The 25,074-nt window shown below is 55.1% G+C and overlaps 1 protein-coding gene across 1 annotated transcript; it reads left to right on the forward strand.

Annotated features, from left to right (window-relative positions):
• The first annotated feature begins 974 nt into the window (after positions 1 to 974).
• Positions 975 to 24,640, forward strand: Pfkl (phosphofructokinase, liver type). The gene is made up of 22 exons (XM_059281636.1): positions 975 to 1,312; positions 5,554 to 5,627; positions 9,688 to 9,765; positions 10,236 to 10,425; positions 11,005 to 11,170; positions 11,845 to 11,889; positions 12,075 to 12,183; positions 14,493 to 14,588; positions 15,777 to 15,869; positions 17,140 to 17,265; positions 18,040 to 18,104; positions 18,794 to 18,857; positions 19,648 to 19,794; positions 20,290 to 20,360; positions 20,995 to 21,082; positions 21,616 to 21,768; positions 22,244 to 22,408; positions 22,643 to 22,704; positions 22,844 to 22,955; positions 23,576 to 23,675; positions 23,758 to 23,863; positions 24,187 to 24,640. Exons 1-22 carry the CDS (start codon positions 1,228 to 1,230, stop codon positions 24,332 to 24,334), a joined length of 2,343 nt encoding a protein of 780 aa, XP_059137619.1. The 5' UTR covers positions 975 to 1,227; the 3' UTR covers positions 24,335 to 24,640.
• The last annotated feature ends 434 nt before the right edge of the window (positions 24,641 to 25,074 follow it).

Genomic DNA, 25,074 nt, shown 5'->3' on the forward strand with positions numbered 1-25,074 from the left:
TAACTGTGATCACCGTTTAGAGAAGTTCCAGCCGTAACTGCAGCTTTTGCCTATTTTTGTTTTGTTTTGTGTTGCGGTACCGACTGCGCTACCACCACCCGTTCACCATGTCCGAGCGAGGGGCTGTGGATCAAAAAACAGAGACAAGGGGTTGGAGAGATGGCTCAGAGGTTAAGAGCACTGGCTGCTCTTCCAGAGGTCCTGAGTTCAATTCCCAGCAACCACATGGTGGCTCACAACCACCTGTAATGAGATCTGGTGCCCTCTTCTGGCCTGCAGTCATACATGCTGTATACATAATAAATAAATAAATCTAAAAAAAAACAAAAAAAAAAACACCAAAACAAACAAACAAACAAAAAACCAGAGACAAAAGAGCGGGTCACTCGCCCCAGCAGAATGCTGAATGCCGTTTATTCAAAGAGGGAGGAAACCTTAAATATAGGCTTACAGCACAATGGTAGAACCCCCAGAGGGCAGAAGTTCGCTACCGATGTTCTACATTCTTACATCTAAGCTGTTTACACCAAATGCAGAATACACAAACCAAGAACCTCTCGTGAGCCTTCAGGAAGAAGGAAACCGGCAGGGAATCAGCATAGGGAGGACGTCTGGTCAAGATCGGCAAGCAGGCAACAGCTACCCAGAATGGGGGGCCAGGGCCCTACAGTTTTGTTTTCGTTTGAGCTCGAAGGAGACGGTGGCAAGCCTAACTCGGAGTCCGGGTGCTGCTGAGGAATGTTCACCTGAGCCACACTTGCACCCCCGGGGCAGGCCCAGGATCCTGGCCAAGTGGGATTTAAAATGCCTGTGAGACTTGGCTCCAGGTTTTCTTTAACAGCACCGGAACAGTTGTAAAACCAGCTTGCTGTACCAGGAACTCCACATGCTCAGAAGCTTCAGTCAGGCACAGGTGGTGGATTCCCTTGGTGGGGACGTTGATCCTAGCTGCTAGGTGCCTGGGGACCGATGGTTCGTGAACTGCTACCTGGAGACTGGAGTGCGCTCCGCCCTTCTGAGCGCTCTGGCGCTTCATTCTCTCCGGCAGCCACCAGAGGGGCGACTAGGTCCCGGAGTCTGCCAGTCAAGCGTTGCACTGGGGGCGGAGCCGAAGCGGGGCGGGACGAACCGGGCGCACTGGCGGCGGCCAAGGGCGGGGACGGGCAACAGCCGCGCAGAACGCAGAGCCCGGCAGAGGAGCTCGGGCTCCCCATCTCCGCTGCCACCATGGCCACCGTGGACCTGGAGAAGTTGCGGATGTCGGGGGCTGGCAAGGCCATCGGAGTGCTGACCAGCGGCGGCGATGCGCAAGGTGATGGGGCGCGAAGGCGTGTTTATGGATGGACAGGGTTTCTGCCTGTCGTCGGGCTCCTTCGGCTCGATCGCCGTCCCTCGCCCTGGGATCTGGGGATACGAGTACAGCCAGTCTCCTTCGGGGGCAACGCGGCTCCAGGTCCCTGTCCCTAGACTCCGCCCCCCGGGTCACTAGCGTACGTGCTGCAGGCCACGGGCCTTGGCACGCCCCGCCCTCGCGCTTCCTAAGTCCGCCCGGCTTGGGGGTGTGTCCGCTCAGCACGCAGACCTAGGGCACTCCGCTTCTCCTTTCTGGGTCACACGTGTTAGGACCTCACCGAGACGGTCCTGGCCAAATCCTACAGCCCAGGAATTTGAAAGGACCAGAGACCCTGTACTCTCCCCATGCAGCCTCTGATTCCCACTCTGTCTGCCCTGGGTGGGGTGAGGGTAGGGCAGGCTTGCCCACAAGCCTTCGCCTGGGCTGTTTCCTGTCCCTTGGCTGGAGGCCTAGGTGGAGAACAGAGTACATGGAGCGGGATTTCGGGGGCGGGGGCACTTTGTGGGTATTTCCTAGCGAAGTCCCGTTCTCACTCCTGTAACAGGGCAAGCACCACGTGGTTTTTTGCTCAGGGTCCACACACCGCCCGCCTGGCTTGGTAAGGCTAGAGAACCGCCTAGCTTGGGAGGAACTGCCTCCTCTCGGCCCCTCACTTGGTGGCCTGGTTTCGTGCTGATTGCAGAAATCCATAGCCTCTAGCTCCAGTTGGGCACAGCTGAAGAGCGGTACCATCCAGTTGACCCTCAGGGGAAAGAGAGGCCGAGGAAGACACATGGGGCTTGGAGGGACTTAGCTTCCCTGAGCCCTGCAGCGGGCCTTGGCCCTTTCCTTCCAGAGAGTTCAGGAAACGCAAATAGACACACACCCCTCAGTACAGGGTCCTGACCACCCAGGCCTTACCTAAGAGAGGGGTAGGGATAATGAAGATGATGGACACATCTTTTACAAGCGTGGTTGCAAGCCCAGGAAGGCAGAAAAGGTCACCTGACTCCTGGCCTGTTGGAAATCTCAGATCCCTGCTGAGTCCCCTGGTCCTGGCCATGGTTGTCAGTCAGCATACCCTTCTTCAAGAGAATATAGCTCAATGGTGGGACCGAGATTGGGCCGGCTACCTGAGGAAGAATCATCCATCGTAGGGACCACAAGAGAGGCCCTGAATCTCATTTGCCGGGCTCCTGGCTCTGGCAGCCATATGCTGTCCACTCCAGGCTCCTGTCTGAGCAAGGGAGGCTCCAGTGTCTGAGGGATGGTAATATTGAATGGTCTCTGTGGGTGTGAAGTTCCTGCTGCCGTCCTGAGGAAGCTGCCAGGCCAGGGCCACCAGGGTAACAGACATGTACTTTTGGAGGCTGGTGGAGGGCCTAGAGGCAGGAGGCCCTTCCTGGGTAGGTGAGGGTAGGTAGAACCTGTTTACATTTTCACCTGGGCCCCAGGGCATGTTCTCTACAGGCTTCACGGAGTCCTCTCTGGGTAGGGCCAGTATCAGTGGGCAAGCGGCAGCAGCAGCTGGCGTCACGGCAAAAGTGGCGCCGTCTGTTGCCTAAATTCCGGAAGCTGCCTGTGGGTGTGTTCCCTAGGCTAGTCAGCTGCTGGGTCCCTCGTGCCTTCTGTGTGCCCTCAGTGCCCTCATGAGCCCTCTGTGGCGCTGGCTAACAACCTCGAGGTGTGCTCCCCCAGAGCCCCATCTGCATGCATTGAACATGTGAACGCCAGGCCTCCTCACTAGTGGAGGCCACCTGGGCCCAGACCCGGAGTCCTGGCCTGGCTAGAGATGTGACCAGCTCCTTTGGCCTGACCCAAGCACTGCCTTTGGCCTAGGAAAAGGTTTCTTTTTTCCTCCTAGCCAGGCACCAATCCTTTTCAGGCCCAAGTCTCTCCCTTCCTGTGGGCCAAGAGTCGTGGTAGGGAGCTGAGGAGGGCTGTTGTCTTCATCAACGTCTGTGTGACCAGAGTAATGTCTTTAAAAGTAAATACAGGTAGAAAAAAAAAAAAAACTGAAACAAAACCTATCAACCAAACTACAGCACCAACACACCAGCCTGGCTGGCCTTGGTCACATTCCCAGCCTAGGCGTTTCAGTTCTCTGGCCATCTCTTCCAGCTCCTTCCCTGTACCTAAACAACTCAGGGGCTCTGCCTTCCCTGTGGTCGGTGTAGACACTCATTTCCTGTTTGTGTTGTGAACTGCCTGCACTGCTGGGTGTGGGAATGGACACAGGCCTGTTAGCTTAGAAGTCATACTCTGGAAGGCCCAGGATCGTCTCTTGGTACCCGTAAAACACCTTGTTTTCCCAGAGGTTTTGTCTCTGAGGTTCAGTTTTGCAGCAAATGCATAACCAGGCTTTGGCTCTGCACAGGGCACTATGAATGCCAGAGGACGGACAATTGCCCGCCCTCTGCTGAGGGCTCTTTGACTGGGCCTGGTCTTTGCCCAGTTTATTTTGAGAAGGAAAAGCAAATGAAAGGGCAGTTGAAAAGGCCTTTTAGTTGGGTGTGGTGCCTCGGGCCTGTAATCCCAGTAATTGGGAGGCTGTGGCAGGAGGATTTGCTATGAGTTCTGGGCTAGCTTGGGCTATAAAATGAATTGTGGGGACAGTGGAACACAGAAGGTGGGGCCCGGACCTCTGCCACAATCTAGAATAGGAAGGTGACATAGGCGCCCTAGATCATGCTGTCCCCTCGGGCCATACCCTGCCCCCTGGGCCTCAGTGCATAGCACAAAGGGTCATTGGGTGCACCAAGCTTAGTGGTTTCCCTGTCCTCCAACCACAGACTCCCAGGCCCTCAGCACAGTGATTGGCACTCTTCAGAGTGGTTCAACAATAATAGGAACTGGCTGGGCTATGGTGGGTGCACACCTTTAATCTCAGCACTTGGGAGGCAGAAGCAGGAGGATCTCTTGAGTTCCAGGACAGCCAAGGCTACACAGAGAAACTCTGCTTCAAAAATAAATAAGCACATAAATAAAATGAATGAATGAATGAATAAAAACCAGTAATAGGAACCTTTTGCAAAAGCAGCTTCCTTGTGGTCCTTAGGGGCATCTGCTCTCCCAGGTCCCGTCGCAAGGGCCACGTTCCAACATGAAAGGCAGTCTCCATGGATGCTTGGTTTGGCACCTGTGTGGTTTCGAGGGCTCAATGTAGGTTTTCTTTGACAGTGTCTTGAAGTCATTTACACTGTATCTGTTATGTAACATAGTCCTGTGCTGTCCCCTGCACCCAGCAGCCTGATGAGATAGTCTTCCCCTGAGACTGGCCTTCCCCTGGAGCTACAGGTTACCAGGGGCTGGACCCTGGGTCCCTGGCCTCTGACATCTCCAAACTCCATCCCAGATGTTGGGCCTTCTATTCTACCTACCAGGGCCCAGGACCCCCTCCGCTGGGCTAAGGAGGCATGGTGGTGGCCGCTGTGGACTGACTAAGCTGATCTCCCTTATCATTCCCACTCACGTGCGAGCAGGGGGAGCCAGCAGCCTATACCCAGCCTCTGCTGTGGGCGCCTCAGACTTCCTAGGCTTTGGTGCTCGGCTCTCTGGGTGTGTGGGATGTTCCCGGCTCCCTCCCACATCAGTCTCAGCAATAATACTTCCATCTGCTTAGGGGATGGGAGGCATTTGCTACTTCCGGGACCAATGCTCTTTCCTGCTGTGGGTCCTGGGAAGGTGTGAGGCAGAGCAGAACCAGCATTTCCAGTCTGGGGTTGGAGGACAGGGGGAAGGCACCCTCTCAGCTAGGTACATCGTGTGACCCTTTGTGCTTGGCACTGAGGCCCAGGGGGTGGGGTATGGCCAGAGGCGGTAACAAGGTCTTTAGTGTCCATGTCACCTTCCTTCCCATAGACTATGTTAGTCTGTGACAGAGGTCTGGACTCCATTCTCTTTGCTCCACTGTCCCCATATTTCATGCCTAGGCCCCGTGGTTAGCACCTGATTCTGTGGCCTGCAAGAATGAGGTCTCTGCTGACCAAGTCCAGGGCCTTCCTATTGCCATGGTTAGGGCAGCAGAGGCCAGAGACTAGGCAGGAAGCCAGGCCACTCAAAAGCAGCTGCTACTCTCCTCCACCTCTTTCTAAGTGTTCCGGGGAGTAGTTTAATGCCAGACTCTAATTTCCTGGCTCTGAGCCCACTGGGATGGGGGTGCCTTGGGAATATCCAGTTCTCCCTGCCTGGACTGATGGCATGTCCCGACTCCCTCACAGGTATGAATGCTGCTGTCAGGGCGGTGACCCGTATGGGCATATATGTGGGGGCCAAAGTCTTCCTCATCTACGAGGTAAGCCGCGTGTGGTGATGTGGCGGGGGTGTGGTGGCGGTAGCCTATGCTGAGATAACCTACAAGGAATACATTTTTCTGTTCTGGTCACCTGGGCCTGGACTAACGGGATGTATATTGTCTGGGGGAAGGGGGTCGAGCCAAGGCATGTAGCTAGTGTTTTCCTGCCTGGCCCACAGTCAAGGCAAATCTCTCTCACCCACCAGTCCCACAGCCGCTCAAACCCGACCAAGTAAACACAGAGACTTATATTGCTTACAAACTGTATGGCCATGGCAGGCTTCTTGCTAACTGTTCTTACAGCTTAAATTAATCCATTTCCATTAATCTATACTTTGCCATGTGGCTCATGGCTTACCGGCATCTTCACATACTGTTTGTCATCGTGGCGGCTGGCAGTGTCTCTCTGACTCAGCCTTCCACTTCCCAGCTTTATTCTCCTCCTTGCCCCGCCTACACTTCCTGCCTAGCCAACGGCTAATCAGTGTTTTATTGATTAATTAGCAACACATTTGCCATACATCCCACAGCAAAGGCATCTATAGAGTGAGACATATTATGGGTTTGGTGCCCGCTGATACTTGTCCCATAGTCACCACTGGGCATTGTTCAGTCCTGGAGGCCTAGATGATGGAAGGAAGGTCACCAGGAGACCAGCCAGGACAGGACCAGTGGGGGAGGGTCCAGGCCCTACCTAAGCCAGCCCTGCTTTGTCTCTTGTTGGCCAGGAACAATATCCATCTCTTCAGGTCTTTGTCAGTCTAGAGCCCTAGGGACAGAGGGCCCCCCTCCCCCAGGGCCACATTGTCTGTCCTGGTTTGTTCTGTCATTGTGGCCTGTAGGAGGCCAGGTGGCAGTGAGGGGCTCCCTGATGTTACTTCAGGTGGGCACAGCAGTCTGTGAGTCTCCCCACCCACTCCCTGGGTGTCTTGTCTTTTTTCTCCCACAGGCTCCCGAATTCCCTTATAATATCTTGTGGTTATCTTGTTTTTGCTTCTTATACACAATGTGTCCAACCCCAGCTCTGCCTCTTCGGAGGGCCTCTGCCCTCCCTCTCACCCCTGGGTGTGTCCTTGTCCCTTGCCCTGGCCCCAGGTTATGGCAGGGCCATACCCAGGCTTCTGCTCTACAGATGTGGGTGAGGGAGAGAGAGTGGGGGCCCCCAGTGTAGAAGACACAGGCAGCTCTCTCTGAGCGCAGGCTTCAGGCTTGGATGACGGGGGACCCCTGCAAACCCTGCCGTGGAGTCTCAGAGATCTGAGGCACAGGAGCCTGGCAGATGTAGCTGTAGAGGACCTCCAAATGGGGAGAGCCAGGTTCAAGCCATATGTAAGGCCTCTGTCCTCAGCATCCTATCCTCTCCTGTTAAGAGGGAATACAGAGGGCCAGGTGCGGGTGATGTGTGCCTTTAAACTCCGCACTCAAGCTCCAGAGGCGGGGAATCTCTGAGTTAAGAGACCAGCCTGATCTACAGAGCCAAATAAATAAATAAATATAAAAGGGAATATGAGTTCTCCTATGTGTCCATGTGGGTGCTGTCTTCTAATGACTGCAAGTAAGTGGAGACTGCTTTGTTCTCTTGGACCTTTGGGCTTGGAGTCCCAGAGGAGGAGGTGCCTGGACTTTATGGTGTTCAGCGGCACTAGAGAGGGAAGGACAGAGAGGATGCTCCTCTCCATCTACTGCAGGGCCCTGCAGAGTGCCTTCCTCCTCAGAGACCTCCACACAGACACCACTGAGGGATTTCAGAGAGAGCCAGTGTGAAGCAGGTGGGGTTATAAAGAGACTTCCTATTCATTCATTCATTCATTCATTCATTCATTTATTTTTGGTTTTTCAAGACAGGATTTCTCTGTGTAGCTTTGACGCCTTTCCTGGAACGCACTCTGTAGCCCAGGCTGGCCTCGAACTCATAGAGATCTGCCTGCCTCTGCCTCCCGAATGCTGGGATTGAAGGCGTGCGCCACCACCACCTGGCATAAAGAGACATTTTATACATAACAAAGCACCCCCAAGAGCATGGGAGAGGATGGATGAGGACTTCTCAAGGGCTCTTTTTTTTTTTTTTTTTTTTTTTTAAATACAGTGGCTGTGTGGGCCCTTCCAAGTCACGGTGCTGAGGGTGAGAGACACAAGGTATAAAGGTGGAATAGTGTTCTTCTTTCAACAAAGCTGTGAGGTTCATGAGGGATATTGTTTGAGGTTAGGCATGAGAGGGGAGTGTTGGGAGCTCAGGGCTATAGAGCATCCTGGCCCTAAGTGAGCCGTTGATCGGCTGTCCTTGACATCTTTGAGACATTCATAGGCAACAGACATGTTTTGAATCCTGTTGATTAAAAAAAAAAAAAAAGCTAAATTTAGGGGTCATGACCTGGAAACACAGATTTAAACTACCCCAAATCCCATGTTCCAATGTGGAAACAGTTTCATGAACTGTTTTACAGAACAAAGAAGGTCATAAATCAAGGCATGTTTAAAATACGTTGGTGGGGACATCAGAGAGACGGGTCCAGCATATCAGGGAAGCTTTTCTCCGTGGCTCAGGTACTCTCTGATGACGGTCTTAGCTTTTGGGTCAGTGGAAGCTAATGGTCTGCTAAGCTAATAGATTCTAAAAGGTTTTTATCTACTAGACGCAGGATGTTAGTTCTGACACTGGGATGGGCAAAGCCCGATACGGTGATTAGTCTCTGGACCAGCAACAGTCCACATCCCTGCAGCTCTAACCAATCGGTCTCTGCACATACAGCGTCTTTTCGGGAATCCTTGACACTTAGTAGGTGATTTTGTTTTATTAGTGGTGTCTGAAGTCTTCTGACTTGCACATTAATGGTCCTACTTTTCCTTTCATGGCTAGAGATCTTGAGTGCCCAGAGGAGGTACAGTTGGCCTGGCTTGAACTAGGAAAAGCTACTTACTCCTCAGACTGGGGTTCCTCGTCCACCTGTGGCTCCCGAGAACCTTCTGGTTAGATTCCAGGGGTGAAGGCAGAGCTGCTTGTGCGGCTGCCGTGGCCTGAGCCGACCCTTCACTGTGGTGTTCACTGACCACTCTCTGGGGCCTTACCACTTGGCTAGGGAGGAGCACAGCCCAGAGCTGAGCTGGACATCCCGGGCCAAGCATGGCATGCCCACTTTTCCCTGGTGCTGGAAGGCCAGTGGTGCCCTCTGAGGAGTTTGGAGCTGCATGATAGAGGCCGTCCATCTTGTCTTACCCATTTGCAAAACACCCATATCCCATGTTCATCGTGTATAAAACCCACAGACAGATCTACTGTGTGGTAGAGTTGCTTGGTACTTGCTGTCTGATGAGCAACAGCAGAGGTCAGCAAAGAAGCCATGCTGAATCCCCACGAGTGTCCAGTCCATAACCTCCAGGATGAAAGATAGGTACTGTCTAGTACTGTGGGGTGCACTGCCCTGTACTTCTACCCCTTTGCTCTGGGGTGAAGAATTGGCCACAAGTACCTGGGGACACATGGGACATTGTCTTCTGTGGTTGCCCACACATCTATGGGACTATTCTCCCTTAGGTATGGGCTTTCCCACCCAAAATGCACGCGTGTTCCCGTGGGGAGACTTGTGTAGTGTGTGTCCCTGGCACCCTGACTTCTGCCTTTGAAACTAGGTGTTAGTTAAATATATCCATGGGTAGGGGAGGGTGTCACACTATGTTGTCACATAGTGGGAAGTACTTAGAGTCCCCTCAGACCACAGCCAGGTCATTTCCACCACTCACTCTGGGCAGATCTCTTCTGAAGGACATTGGGCTTCCCTAGGGGCTTCGGGGTCCTGGCCTTGTCCCTCTGGTTTGGGTGCAATGTCATGAGCTCAGCTTGGGGACAGTCCTCAGGTGAGTGCTGGCACCACAAGCATGCACTGCGTGTTTTCCTCTGTGAAACAAACTCCTGGGCGTGTAGAGCATGCTCGGAGTCCCGCACAGGCTGCTGGGCCTGCATAGGAGCGCTTGCAGCCGGGCCCCTGAGCAAGCTCCTGCCGGTGAGCACAGTGTTGCTGGCTACAGTTGGGCTGGTGTCTCATCCGTCCGTCTTTGCTTTCAGGGCTACGAGGGCCTTGTGGAAGGAGGTGAGAACATCAAGCCAGCCAACTGGCTCAGTGTTTCCAACATCATCCAGCTGGTAAGGCTCTAAGTCAGATGGCTCCTTCCCCACCCCGGCAGTGTGTGAGCGTGTGTGGGTGTGCACACACATGGAGACACTCAGGCACAGAGATCTCCTGGGTGCACAGACACATAGAGACATGTCACATGACAGACAGACAGAGGCACACACACCAAGAGGCTGTAGTCTAGACCAGGGAGGCTGTGGGTGGAGACAGAGATGGTTCTCTTCTGGCTGGTGGGTGGTGTGTTTGTGTGTGTGTGTGTGTGTGTGTGTGTGTGTGTGTGTGTGTGTGTGTGTGCTTTCTCATTCTAAGACTTGTGAGAACTCCCAAGCCCAAGGCTTTGGACTCAACGAGAAAGGCCAGAGAGTCGGGGGAAACCACACAAGGTTCTAGAGACTTCCCGCTCTAATTCTGTGGGGTCCACCTCATCCAGCAGTGGCATCTTCTGCCACCCCACCTAAAGGCTCCTGCCTCTTCCATGCAGGGCGGCACCATTATTGGCAGTGCCCGCTGCAAGGCCTTCACTACGAGAGAAGGACGCCGGGCAGCAGCCTACAATCTACTCCAACACGGCATCACCAACCTGTGTGTCATTGGTGGAGACGGCAGCCTCACGGGTGCCAACATCTTCCGCAATGAGTGGGGCAGCCTCCTGGAGGAGCTGGTGAAGGAAGGTGGGTCTGTGCAGAGCTGGCTCTGGAAATGCCTGGAAGTCGTCTCCTCCAGGACAGCTTCTGATGTGGGGTGGTCTGCAGGTGGTGAGGTCAGCATGAGCCCAAGCTCCTTGAGGTCACAGGTGGTGCCCCGTGTTCCAGGATAGCATATCCCCACCCCCCCACCTCCCTACCCCTCCCACCCTCCCACCCCCCATCCCCACACGCGCGTGTGTGTGCACACGCTGCATGATGGCCTTGCTTGTAACTGATTCCTGAGAGTCTGATGTGGGACACACACATGCAGAGGTGTAGCTATGGTTTAGGTGACATTAGACTTGAAGTCCCAAGGTTGCTGCTTGGAAGGTGACATCTCAGCCATTCTGTGCCTCCTGTGGGAAACCTGGAGCATAGTGCCTCCGTGGTCCCCTGGAGGCTCCCTACTGGCTGATGAGGCATTTGAGAAGGGCTGAGCTAGGCCCGGAGCCCTGCTGAGGTATACCCCTTCTTATTGATGGTGAACGAGAGAGAAAAAGCTATGGTGGCCGAAGCAGTTGGCCAGGTCGTGGCCCTCACCAAGCCTTTGGTTCTTTGGCGTAGGTAAGATCTCAGAGTCCACAGCTCAGAACCATGCGCACCTGAGCATTGCAGGGCTGGTGGGCTCCATCGATAATGACTTTTGCGGCACCGACATGACCATCGGCACAGACTCGGCCCTGCATCGCATTATGGAGGTCATCGATGCCATTACCACCACTGCCCAGAGGCAAGTGGGGTCCCATGCTAACTAGGCTGACTTGGGAGTCTCTGTCCCCTCGGGGTAGTGAAGTTGGCCTTATGCGGGCTGCCACAGCAGCCGGTAGCCGGTGGACTCTATAGCTGTATGATCAACTGTTGGCTTCTAGGCTAGTGCCTTCTGCCGAAGGAGATGCTGGGGTCAGCTTCCAACCTTCCAGGTGTCAGTGGGACATGGGCATTGCACCCCAGCCATCAGAGGCTTACTGCATTGCAGGCTGGTGGTGCCCCTGAAGGGGGTTCTTGGGCTCCCAACCACAGATCACCAGGTTTGGATTAGTACCAAGCTCTCAAGATGGTTGAGAACTACCCAGATGGTGGTGGCGCACACCTTTAATCCCAGCACTTGGGAGGCAGAGGCAGGCGGGTCTCTGTGAGTTCGAGGCCAGCCTGGGCTACAGAGCGAGTTCCGTGACAGGCTCCAAAGCTACACAGAGAAACCTTGTCTCAAACAAAAACAGAAGATGGTTGAGAACTGTCTTGAATAATGGTGGGTGTTTTCTCATCCAGGGAGCAGGTAGCCCTGGGCATGAGGAGATGGGCACTGTCCTTGGGCAGCACCCCTGTCCTCTTGCAGTCTGGTGGATTAAGATGTGTGGCCTACAAGCCCTGGCACTGATATCTCCACCCCCTTCATCTTCACAGCCACCAGAGGACCTTTGTGCTGGAGGTGATGGGACGTCACTGCGGGTGAGGAGGACTGTCTTAGTCATCAGGGAGAGGTGGGGCACCGGGGGCTGCGGGGGACAGTCGGGTAGGGACACATAGTGTCTGGCACCCACCAGTCATTTACGAGTATGAAGCAGCCCTTGCGGGCATCAGGGAGAGAGACAGGGAGAAGGTCCTGAGCAGGCTTGTCCCCTTTATTCCTCCAGATACCTGGCGCTGGTGTCTGCGCTGGCCTCAGGGGCTGATTGGCTGTTTATCCCTGAAGCACCCCCCGAGGATGGCTGGGAGAACTTCATGTGTGAGAGACTGGGCGAGGTGAGTGGCCAGCAGGGATTTCTACTTCAACCACTTGAGGATCTAAGAGGCAGGTGCCCCTGGAACCCCGTTCATTCACTCACTGGTTCAGCAGCAACTGCCGGCACCCTCTGGGGAGCTGGGAGGGTCATGGTGCTGACCTCTGAATGTGCGTGTGGGAAGGGCATAGCACTGATGGATGGATGTGCCTGTGGGGGGGCTACACTGCTGACTGTTACATGTGCCGATGTGAGGTCCATAGTGCTGCCCGCTGGACACACCTGTGGTCCTACCCATTGTGGGCAGAGAGAGTGGACAGAGATGTTCAGGCCACTGTCTGGGTTCATCTCTGTGGCCAGTGCAGGAAGCATGGCAAATTTGTTTCCTGGAGTGCTGGCACTAGATCTCAGCCTCTGAGAGGTAGCCTCTTACACCAGGGCCCAGAGCAGTGACCCTGTAAGAGCAGTAACCCTGTAAAGGCCCAAAGGGTAGGTGAGGGGCCTGGGGGCTAGCTACTCGTTTACCAGATCTGTGCTTCCCTGAGGGTGGTGGGTTCTAATCGAGGAAATAAGTGTCTGTGGGTGGTATATACCAGGCCCTAACTGGGGGCCCCTGGAAACAAGAGAAATGGGGTGTCTGGTAGGAGAGGCCCCTCTAAAAGAGCTGGGGAAGGTGGCTGGTCCCTGGGTCTGGAGCAGGCTATCTGGTACATAGCTCTTTAGATGAAGCTGAGGTGACTCTGGCATGAGCGGGTATACTCTTACACACTCATGTATACATACACATACACACATACACATACATACACATACATATACATATACACACACATATACATATACATACACATACACACATATACATACACATACACACATATATACACATACACACACATACATACACACACACACACACACACACACACACACACACACACAGTTTCTCTATCCTGGGAAGCCTGTGTTTTGAAGGAGAGGCAGACCCATGTGACCAGGCCCAAGGCAGAGCCAGAGGTCCCTGTCCCCAGGGAAGGTAGTACCACCTCCTTGTGGCTCTGCATCCTATCTAGGCAGTAGAGCTTCCTGGGTTTCTAGAACCTTCTCAGCTGAAGCTACAGGCAGGATGGAAATGGAACGAAGTGGTCAAGGCCTCGTTGCCCCTGGATAGAGGCTGCAGGCCAGGTGGGGCCTGAGCATGCCTGGTTCTCAGCTGCCTGTGTAAGGTATATATTCTTCCCCAGAGGAGAAAATCTTCACAGCAATTTCTCCCCACCATTTGTCTTGCCAAACTTTTCCCAACTGACCTTTGCCGATGCTTTCTTGTAACACGATGGTCCTGGCAATTCTTCTCTGAACAAGCAGCAGTAAACCCTGTGTCCCAGGGCTTCTGTGAGCCTCAGTGTTTTTCCTGGAGAGGCAGGTGTCTCCTTCCTTGTCCATTGCTCACGCTCAAGGCAGGGGCGGAGCCTGGCTATTACACTCGACCTGCAACCTTGGCCTGGAGGTCTGGTTCCTCGCCAGAGTCGCCTCCTCTGTGAAGCTAATGCCCTCTGCGAACACCCAGGCCACTCACAAGCTGCTTCCAGCTTCCTGACGCAGGAGGAGCAAGAGTTCTCTGCCATCCTGGTCTCCATCCGAATTCTTGACCAGCCTTGACTGTGTAACGAGACTGTCTCATGAGCTGCTCCCAGCCTGTCCTTACTGAGGCTCTGGGTGTCACTGCAGCCTTTGTAGACTTGCGTATCACACAGCAAACCTCATGAAGGTCTGTCTGTCTGTCTGTCGGATCACTGAAGGGAAAAGCCAAGGAGGGAGAGTGCTCTGTGATGGTTAGATTAGCCTATGACACACACCTAGGGAGAGCTGTTGTTCCGTCTTATGTGTGTGCTAACTGTAGCCCTCCCATTAGTTCCGGGGTAGAGAGTGTATTAGAACCCCTGGCTATTGGTTGGCATTGGAAGGGTCCCCCATTGAAGGATGCAGAAACAGCCTGAGATGGGACCTGAAGGTCCCTGGTTAGCTGCCTGCAGGAATGGCTATTTCTGGTCTGCCTCCTGCAGACACCCTACCCAGTACCCGCTCATCCCTAGTACTCCTTAGCCTATTGCTTCCTGCACCCCGTGAGGACAACGTGGTCCTGGTTGGCTGCCCTCAGCACTCCCATGCACGCCAGATCCCTTTTCCTCTTTGAGAGGTGGGGAAAGGTACTGTCCTTGCTCAAGTGGGTTGTAGATACAGTGTCCTAGACCTCAGCGAGGCTTGTTGTCCCTAATGGCCACATGGCGTGAGCGGTCCATGGCAGGAGAGTGAGCCCAGTGTCTCTGACAGACTCGGAGCCGTGGATGGCGACTAAACATCATCATCATCGCAGAGGGTGCCATTGACCGGCATGGGAAGCCCATCTCATCCAGCTACGTGAAGGATGTGAGTACAGCAGCCTCTCAGGGCAAGACAGGTTCTTTCCAGACCCCTGGCTCCAGCTGTGTCTCCTGCAGATAGGTCCTGCTGGTCCTGGGTTGGCCCCTCCCTGGGCTGAAGTTGGCACTGGGAGATGCTTCCTCATCCTGACACTGTCAATTGTGGGGTGGCTGGCTGGGGTCTCCAGAGAAGCTGAGGACTCAGGTCTGGTCCAAAGCATTGTCCCTCCATATGAGCCCCAACCCTTGGGTCCTGACTCCATTCAGTGTCTGGCTGGGCCCCTCGGTACCCCAATGTTAGGTCTTAGTTCTATGGGCTCCCCAAGTGATGGAGTGCCCATCCTCCACTCCAGACTCACCACCTGCACCAGTGTGGATTTGCCAGATGTGTTGCACACCTGTAATCCCATGAGGCAGAAGGAATGTGAGTTCTGTGCCAGCCTGGCATCCGTACAGATCCTAGGCCAGCCTTGGCTTCACAATGAAATTTTATCTCAAAACTAAACAAAGTGAAACAAAACTAATACCTGGGACTGAAGAGCCTTCCTCTAGCCTCTGGTGGTGGTGGGCATCCCTCAGGGAAACACAGCCCCCACCTGGTGCCCCTGCCTTTGCCCCCACCCCCTCTGCCAGTGACTGTGTCCCCATGTCTTCTGATTCTGTGCTGGGACTCTAACCTATTTGCTGTTCTCACTGTACCTAGGCCCCCAGAACCACTGGGGTCCAGTGGACACTGAGCAGAGGGGCCAGAGACTATGTTCAGTGTTGACTAGCCAGGGCTGCAAGGACATGAAACATAACCAGTCCTGTGTGCACAAAGATGCTGCCCTATGAATGCACACATGGACCCTCGATGCACACTCACATGGTCACACGATCTTTACATATTCATTCACACTCACATGAACTCCACACTCAAATGCTATACCATGTTTCTTAAGGCTACAGGGGTGGACCACGGAGACTGGGCCTACGGACTGCTGGGCAGCAGCTAATGCAGGAGCCTACAGACCCTCTGTTCTTTTCTCCCCCCAAGGCAGGGTTTCTCCATGTAGCCCTGGCTGTCCTGGAACTCGCTCTGTAGACCAGGCTGGCCTTGAACTCACAGAGATCCGCCTGCTTCCACCTCCTGAGTGCTGGGATCAAAGGCGTGCACTACACTGCCTCACTTATCCTCTACTCTTTTGACACATAGCTGGTGGTTCAGAGGCTGGGCTTTGACACACGAGTGACCGTGCTGGGCCATGTGCAGCGAGGAGGGACGCCCTCAGCCTTTGACCGAGTCCTGGTATGTTTATAAGCTTCTGCAGGGACATTGTCTCTGTGTGTGTGTGTGTGTGTGTGTGTGTGTGTGTGTGTGTGTGTGTGTCTGTCTGTGTGTGTGTGTGTGTGTGTGTGTGTGTGTGTGTGTGTGTGCACTGAGGGACTGGGCTGGCTGTCTCTCAGCTGCCCCAGATCCCTTCTGAGACCACTACAGAATACACATCATGTCTGAGCCAAAAGGAAACAGGTTCTTGGCCATGAAGGCCCATGCATGTCAAAGATCTGTATGTGAGGGCTGGTAGTATATGAAGAGCCGGACCAGAGGCCGCCTGACAGACAGGACTATGTAGATGTGAGACCAGATGGTGTTGGCTTGGCTTCTGTGTAACACCACATCCACTTTGCTGAGCCAAGAACTCCAGTGTGCCATCTCCCTTGGCCCTATGAAAGAACTGGACACAGACCCATGGAAGGGGCCTCACTGGCTCATTTAGGCCTCTCCTCCACCCTACATGAAACTTAAGTCTATAAAGAGGCCAGGGGAGTCTGAGACTTGGACACAAGGCTAATACCACCCCACCAAGATCTAAAATGTCCTGAGATCACCATGCCCAGCCAATGCCCTGGATGCTGGTGGGAGTGCAAGCTGCCTAGGCAGAGGCAGAGGACAAAGGGACAGCTCACTATAGTGTGGCTGTCACCAGAGTGCCAGCTTTTTTATGCCAGTTCTTTCTGAGCCCAAATGTCTCCTGGGTGATGCCAGGGGACACCTGCTCGAGGAGCAGATCTTCCATGAGTCCTTCATTTTCGTCTGTCTGTCTGTTCTCTCTGCTGTGCCAGAACTTACAGCTGTGGTCCGTCTCCTGTAGCACAGTTCTTAGCGTTTTAGGTGTCCCAGCCTGTCAGCCCATGTTTATCACTCCTCTATATCAGGAGAGGGTGACCTGTGAGGCTCCAAGAAGAGTGTTGTGGAAGGAGCCCTGGGGCCCTGGCTGTCGTCCTTCCCTGCCACTTTCAGTCCCAGAGACCCTGAGCAAGTCCTCACCAGGCCCACTAGCCGGGCTGTGGGGACTCTGATGGGAAACGGGGCCTGACTGGCCATTTTGACTGTTGATCATGCCAAGGCACCATGATCTGAGCCTGGACCAGCGTGGAGGAGGCTTAGGAAGCTGGCGTGTGTGCATCTGCAGAGGGGCTGTGTTGGTTTGCAGAGCGGTGGGTGGCGACTGAGTGCACTTGGGTGCCGTGGGTTGGGCTGTACCAGCCTGAGCCACGCTGTCCTCTCTCATGTGCAGAGCAGCAAGATGGGCATGGAGGCTGTGATGGCCTTGCTGGAGGCCACGCCCGACACACCGGCCTGTGTGGTCAGCCTCTCCGGGAATCAGTCTGTGCGGCTGCCTCTCATGGAGTGCGTGCAAGTGGTGAGTGCCGCTGTCCTAGCTTCCTCTAGGTCCTCGGCTTCTGGGTGGGGCACAAGGGTTGCTGTAGGAGAGGAAGGGGCTTCCGGGCTTTGGAAAGCCGGGAGAAGCTGGCCAGAGGGAGGTTTGGAGGTGGACAAGGGAGCTGGGAGAGCAAGGTCTCAGCTTCCTGGGGGCCGTGGCATTGGGTAGGTGACTGGGTATTTGGGATTAGGGTGGGAGGGAAAAGGGTGGAATTCCTGGGTACGGCTCTGGCAGGTGTGTGTGGGGGTCATGAGGGTAGCCAGAGCAGGAATGCTAGGATGGAGTACAGTTGAGGGCAAAAGGGCTGTGAGGCTAGGCAAGGAGAGCTGGCTTTGACTCAGGTGTGGTGGTGGTGGTGAGGGTGCTCGGTGGCTGGGGGTAGACAGGGTATGCTAGGAATGCTGGGGGCAGGAGGGAGGCTTGGTCCTGACCTCCTTAGGAAATCTACTCATTTCAGCCCAGGCCCTGCTTCAGGTATTGTTATGTGTCTGAGAGATGGGGTGGGGGCCCTCCCATTCCCAAGGCTCTGGCCAGGCTCTGAGGGGTTTGAGACACAGTGAAACATGTGAAGCACAGGGCTGATTTGTCCCTAGATAAAGGAGGACTCATGTCTGGGCCGGGTGGGCCTCTTGGGCCTCCTGAAAACTGACTGGGCTTAGGACACGAAGGTGTTGGCTAAGAGTCCCTTCTTGAGGCCAGCAGGCTGTGTCTGTGAGGCCTCCTTGACAACCTGGCTCCCTTTTTTTCTTTAAGACAAAGGAGGTTCAGAAGGCCATGGATGAGAAGAGGTTCGACGAGGCCATCCAGCTCCGTGGCATGTAAGGGTAGCCAGCCTTTAGGGCAGTGGGGAGAAAGGGGTGAGCATGGACCGGCATTTGCTGACAGTGCTCTGCAGGCCCTGGGCCCCGCTCCCCTTGGCACTCTGTGCTAGTACCCACTGTTATAGGAGCTGAGGGGAGGTAGCCCCTGTGATGCCAATGCCAACTGTGAGGTGTGGGGCTGCCCGTGCCAGGGAGGGACCTATAAGGTGCGCGTGGGGGGGGGGTAGTGGTACTGCAGGATGGACAGAGGTCACGGCCAGCTTTGGATTGCCCTACTGAAGGACAGGGAGGGCCAGCGGGAATGTGGACTCTAGTCCTTGGTGGCATGGGGTGCCACCTCCTACAGGCACCTGGCCCTGTAGGCCTGACTAATATTCTGGCTGGATGCCCAGGCCATGGGCTTTGTCACATGAGGGACACACCCTTGTGTCCTGTTGGATCTCAGGTGTCTGTTGAAGATGTTTGTGTGGGATGTAGCCACAAGACAAGCTGACCGAGTGGGGTCTGGCTCCTTAGGATCTGAGTTCTGGCCCCGTGTTGAGAATGCACTGAGCTTCAGAGTCCTGTGTGCTCATGCCCTGCTCTGGCTTTTGAACGGCCGTCACTCCGCCTCCCTGAATTCACGGCTATCTGTGGCTGCAGGGGTGAGGTGGGGCTGTGAGCTTCACCATCTTCTTTCTTTCTAGGAGCTTCGAGAACAACTGGAAAATCTACAAGCTCCTTGCCCACCAGAAGATCTCTAAGGAGAAGGTAAAGAGGAGGGCAGGGCTCATGGCTGCAATGGTTCTGCCATTTTCCGCTTCCTCCTGCCTCACTGCTGCCTCATGGAGAGCTGAGCTCCAAGTTTGGGGCTTGGGTGTGGCTGGCCACAACTCCTCCTTCCTGCCCGAGGTCTTAGCCGTGCCCTGAGGACTGGCCTCAGCTTTGCTTTGTGGCCACAAGGGCCCAGTCTAGTGCTTCTCAAGGACTGTCGAAGAACGTGGCCCTGATGGGACTTGGTGGAAGGTGACAGTGCATTGAGCTATGGGGACAGCTGAGACCCTGGGAAAGGTATCTCCAGAGCAAGAGCAACGGAAGGGCTGGTTCCTGCTACTCCAGGGACCAGGACAGGGCCCCGCTCAGATACTCTGAGCTGGCACACTGGATCGTACAGCTTATAGATATATCACTTTATATCAACATAGCACCAAAGCTAGTGCTCCTGTTCTTGGTACAACGTCAGCTGCTGTAAGACTGGGTGACCCCTCCCCCCATGGCTATACCACCTCTGTCTGAGGATGGCCGCTGCCTGAGGCCTTTGAAGCAGCTGTTTACCCAGCCTATCAGGCTGTGCCTGTGAGCCTGCCATCAGGCGGTGTCCACTTAGCATGCCAGGTGACCTTGTGATGTACGCAGGACTTGTACTCTCTCTCTCATTTGGTCTTTCTGGAATGAGTAGGACAGATATATTACTCCCATGCCGGATAGCATTCGGGCTGGCTAGGGATCCATCTGGCCCCATGGCTTATATTTCTGTCACTGCTCCTTTTTTTTTCTGAAGTCCAATTTCTCCCTGGCCATCCTGAATGTGGGAGCCCCCGCCGCCGGCATGAACGCCGCTGTGCGCTCAGCGGTGCGCACCGGCATCTCCGAGGGACACACAGTGTACGTTGTGCATGATGGTTTCGAAGGCCTGGCCAAGGGTCAGGTAGGTGCCGTGGCGATGCAGGCGGTGGCTGGGGCTGTGGGCTCAACCACTCACATTCAAAGATCTGAAGGGTGTTGGATGTGTAAACACAACACAACAGCCCTGTTCAGGGACGTGAAGAAATGTGATAGCCCATGGGGAGGGGCTGGCTGCCCTGGGAGTGGAAACTGGGACTCTGTTCTTTTTTTTTTTTTTTTTTTTTTTTTTGAGGCAGGGTTTCTCAGTGTAGTCTTTGGTGCCTGTCCTGGATCTCGCTCTGTAGACCAGGCTGGCCTCGAACTCACAGAGATCCGCCTGGCCCTGCCCCCCGAGTGCTGGGATTAAAGGCACGTGCCACCGCCGCTAGGCTGGGACTCTGTCCTCTTAATCGGCCCTGAGACCCAGGCCCCTGCTTTGGAGTGATGGCCAGCACTGACAGAGTCTCTGTCCCCTGTCTGAGGATTCACACTGGTGAGACCTTGGGCTACCTTCCTGAAGCCATGTTCTTCCTGGCAGGTGCAAGAAGTGGGCTGGCATGATGTGGCAGGCTGGCTGGGGCGAGGTGGCTCAATGCTGGGGACCAAGAGGTGAGTAGCTGGTGGCTGGATGGTGCACAGCCTAGCTGATGGGACAGAGATAGTGACTAGTCCTGAAGTCCAGGGCCAGCCCCTTGGACTCCTGGGTGAGCCAGGCAGAGGGTGCTGCCCAGTGTCTCATGCCTGCCCTGCAGTGTGGGGACACTCGGTGGAAGGCAGCCGGAGCGGAGGTGTCCCTCCTGAGAGATGGGCTATTCCTTCTGCTTGTGGCTGTGGTTTTTATCTCAAGGCCTGGTGGTCTTATGATGGGTTCAAGATCCCCCACCACAGAGTTGGCATGGGGTGAGAGGGTCACTTTGTGTGATGGTGGGATGTTGTCCTGTCCAAGCCTGTGGAGCTTCAAAGGCTGGAGAAAGTGTCCCTTCCCGTCACCACCTCAGCCAGAATGGACACCCAGAGTGTCAGGCAGAGGCTTGGCCGTTGCTAGCCAATGCCCAGTGAGGTTGTTGAGTAAGCACCCAGGCCTCTTACATGCTGGCCCCCATATCTCTATCCCACATGGAGCCTCACTGAGGTGACTGATCTCTGGCTTTGGGAAAGGCCGAGTCATATTTCTGAGGTGAGATGCACTCTTGTTTTGTGAGCTGCATGCCCCCTCTCTAGGCTGATCTATCTCCAACCACAGGACGCTGCCCAAGCTCCACATGGAGGCCATTGTGGAGAACCTCCGCACCTACAACATTCACGCCCTGCTGGTTATTGGTGGCTTTGAGGTGAGGCTTCTCATCTTGGGTCACTGTGGGTGCTGCTGTACCCCGGGGCCGGAAGTGTGGCTTCAAACATGGACCTTGGGCTGGGGCAGCCAAAGGGTCAGAACTGTCAAGTGCAGGGTTGGGCTGGGGTTTTTAACCTTCTGAGTATCTTAGAGTACAGCTAGTCTGGTGCTAGGAAATCAAGAGGGAGGAGGAGAATAGAGGGCCTGAAAAAGGAGGTAGAGGGCAGAGGAGTAACGAGGTCTGCGAGGTGCACTGATACCATGCCCTGGTGCTTGGTGAGTCCTTGCCAAATGATAAACATGAACGTTTGGGTGGCTCTGAACTTAGGAGCTCAGCTGGATCCCCCCCAGTCCTCATTAGGATCCTGATTTTCTGGAAGGACTAGTGTCTTGAGGAAGCTCTAGGGTGAGAGTAGATTGTGCGAACCCAGTATCAGACACCGCCATCTACAGGGGCAGGGCCTGATGGCTCCCTAGCCCTGGTGGAACCCTGCCTCATCCCACCCCCTCCCTTCCCTTTCTGCCCCGCAGGCCTACGAGGGTGTGCTGCAGCTGGTAGAGGCACGGGGGCGCTATGAGGAACTCTGTATTGTCATGTGTGTGATTCCAGCCACCATCAGCAACAATGTGCCCGGCACTGACTTCAGCCTGGGCTCAGACACCGCTGTCAATGCTACAATGGAGGTGAGGTGTCCTGGGGAGGGCTGGCAGCCCACGTGTGGGTTGCTTCGTGGGTCTCCCAGGCCCTGCCGATGGGATGATAGGTCTGTACCTCCAGGGGGGCAGGCACCCCCAACGGTGAGCCCCTGGATCTGTGCACACCCAGGGGAGGTGGCCCAGGCTCTGTCCTCCCTAGCGGTCATGGGTATTGTGGGAGCCCTTGGTTCTGGGTACAATTGTTGCTGCCTTGTGATCCTGTGTAACAGTGTCCCATGGTCCATGGGTGGTGAGAAGAATGGACATAGAAGATTCTGACTGTCCTCCCTGCCCATTTATTTTCACGAAAGAGTCTCATTCTGTAGCCTAGGCTAGATTAAAACTCACTATCTAGCTCAGGCTGGCTTTGAACTTGTAGCAGTTCTACCTAAACCTCCTGACTACTGGGATTATAGTAGTGAGCTGCCATGCTGGGCTCTGACTGCCCCCTTGATCCCTCCAGAGCTGTGACCGCATCAAGCAGTCAGCCTCGGGGACGAAACGTCGTGTGTTCATTGTAGAGACCATGGGGGGCTACTGCGGCTACCTAGCCACTGTGACAGGCATTGCCGTGGGTGCCGATGCCGCCTACGTCTTTGAGGACCCTTTCAACATCCACGACTTAAAGGTGAGCCTGGCCTCGATCTTGCGCTCTCCAGCTACCTGTGAATCTGACGGGCCCCTCCTGAGACACACAGAAGCAGAAGGCTCAGGATGGGAGTCGCTTCATGAGGGACAGCAAGTCTCCTTCTTCAAGTCGTGTGGTGTCTTAGCATCCGTGCCTCGCCCCCCCTACTGAGGCTGCTGGGCACCCACCTGCCCTGCTTTCTCTCTTACCTCTTAACTCACCTCTTCTTCCCAGGTCAATGTGGAGCATATGACAGAGAAGATGAAGACCGACATCCAGAGGGGCCTGGTGCTCCGGTGAGGCTGCTGCAGGTGCTGGGCAGGGAGGGCACAGGGCCTGGGAGCTGCCACCCTCCTCACCTATCCCACTCTACCTGTGCCTGGCCTGGGGGGCCCAGACTTGGGGCAGCCTCGACCGCCTTGTGTGTCTCCATAGAAACGAGAAATGCCATGAGCATTACACCACGGAGTTCCTGTACAATCTGTACTCCTCGGAAGGCAAGGGTGTGTTCGACTGCAGGACCAACGTGCTGGGCCACCTGCAGCAGGTACTATTCTGAGGGTGGTTCCCCGGCCCCAGCAGTACTCACTTGCCAGGGCTCCCGTCTCCATCCCCATTTTCTTCCCTGGGGATCCTACGAGGACCATTGAGGGAGAGGCTATCCTTCGTGCATGCCCCGAGAAGGTGCTTGCCAAGCTGTTTAATTCTCCAGCACTCGGGTGGTGAATGTTCCCATCACTCCTTCATGGAGAGAAGACTGTGGGGCTGAGACCCAAACCTGGCACTTGGGCCCTGGACTGAGCCCTCATTTTCTGGGAGGTGGCCCAAGCCCTTGTCATCCTGTGGCTATGTCCTCTCTGCCTAGTCCCTCACCTACTAAATAAACCCTATTGCCTCATGGTGGCTTTCAGGAGGCCTGGGGTGGGGCTACTGCCTATGGATCCTGAGGCGCAGGGGCCATTTCTGACCTCTGGAATGCACTTTGAGGCCCTCCAGCTTATAGGAAGAGGCTGGGATAACAAGAGGTCAGAAGTGGCGAAGTGGTCGTGCTTACTGCAAGGACACGAGGAGACAGTCATGGCTCATGTGCTGGCTTAGGACCCCCTGTGTCTAGTCTCCTTTGGGGCTTGGCGAGCTCCAGGGATGAGGTCTCGCCTGTGTTTCCAGGGAGGTGCTCCAACCCCCTTCGACCGGAACTATGGGACCAAACTGGGGGTGAAGGCCATGCTGTGGATGTCAGAGAAGCTGCGTGATGTCTATCGCAAAGGTAGGTGGGGTGTGCTGGCCCAGTCTGGCCCTCTGAAGGTCTCTGGGGCCTGGCCTTGCCCAACACATGTCCTTCTCCATAGGGCGGGTGTTCGCCAATGCTCCGGACTCAGCCTGTGTGATCGGCCTGCGGAAGAAGGTGGTGGCCTTCAGTCCGGTCTTGGAACTCAAGAAAGATACTGATTTTGAGTAAGTCCTTTTGGGACTGCATGGAGAAGGGAGGACCCTGGGAGGCCCAGAATGTCCCTGGACAGGGTCCTCATCAAGCTTTAAAGAGCAGGGGTCTTGTCTGGGTGTTCTAAGGCCAACACAGGGCAGGCTGGGGAGGTTTGTAATGAGCAGGCTGATTAACCTGCTGCTCTTGCACCTGACACCACCTCAGCAGCAGCCAAAGGAATGGGGCGCCCAGATGTGCTCCATATACCAACCGGGTCACAATAACAGCTAGGTGTTCGTGGTTTAAGGGACTGGGGGATTCAGCGTCTGTAACTACCCAACCTTGATCTACTCAGGCACCGCATGCCACGGGAACAGTGGTGGCTGAATCTACGGCTGATGCTGAAGATGCTGGCACACTACCGCATCAGCATGGCAGACTACGTGTCAGGGGAGCTGGAGCACGTCACACGCCGCACCTTGAGCATAGACAAAGGTTTCTAGGCCGCCATCACCACCCTTCCACCTTTCCTGGACTCTCTCCCTTCCAGTGCCAGCCACAGATCCCAGCATGGAGGGGAACTCACATGGAACTCGGAGCCTATGGCTGGAGGGTGGGGTGTCTGGTGTGCTGCTCTGGGGCTTTCTTCTCCTAGCCACCTCCAGGATGGAGCACCTGGGGAGCCCTCACCTTCCGGCCCTGGCTGGGCAGACCCACATTGCCTCCCTCACTGGCCAGCTGGCTGCCTCACCACATGGCTGAAAAGAGCCTTAGCTTTTTTTTTTTAGAAATAAAGTCACCTGACTGGAGCATGGTTAGCTGGACAGCATGACCTGAGGAGTCCAGGGAGAGGGTTGTCAGGACTTATGTACAAGTCTTACCCATACCTATTCTGCAAGACCAGATGATAGGGAAACCCACCCTGGGGGACATTAGGAATACCTGCGTCCTTCTTAGCTCTGCCTGAAGGGCTGAGGAGAGCTACTGAGCCTGGTGCAGGCCCCACACTTGCCCCCTGAATAGCTGGGGTCTCAACCTGTGGGCAGTGGGCCCTGGGTCTGGAGGGGAGGCTTGTCACTCTCAGGATAGTGGTCCTGGCTGGTTGCTGACCCCCAGGTAGTTCTCAGAGCCTACAGGCTGGCTCATCAGAGAAGTCTGAAGGTCAGAGCCCCGGCTACCCCCACCTCAGGTCCTGCTCAGGGTTTCTGCATTAGCCACTGCTGGGTCCATTCCCTGCAATGGC

Source organism: Peromyscus eremicus, chromosome 16_21 (assembly GCF_949786415.1).
Source record: "Peromyscus eremicus chromosome 16_21, PerEre_H2_v1, whole genome shotgun sequence".
Lineage (NCBI taxonomy): Eukaryota > Metazoa > Chordata > Mammalia > Rodentia > Cricetidae > Peromyscus > Peromyscus eremicus.

Excerpts from the sequence above, each read along its gene's own strand:
- Pfkl (XM_059281636.1), top strand. The coding sequence starts at position 1,228 with ATGGCCACCGTGGACCTGGAGAAGTTGCGGATGTCGGGGGCTGGCAAG. Across the intron at positions 9,766-10,235 it reads TTTCCAACATCATCCAGCTG|GGCGGCACCATTATTGGCAG; the intron begins GTAAGGCTCTAA and ends TCTTCCATGCAG. Across the intron at positions 15,870-17,139 it reads CAGCCTTTGACCGAGTCCTG|AGCAGCAAGATGGGCATGGA; the intron begins GTATGTTTATAA and ends TCTCATGTGCAG.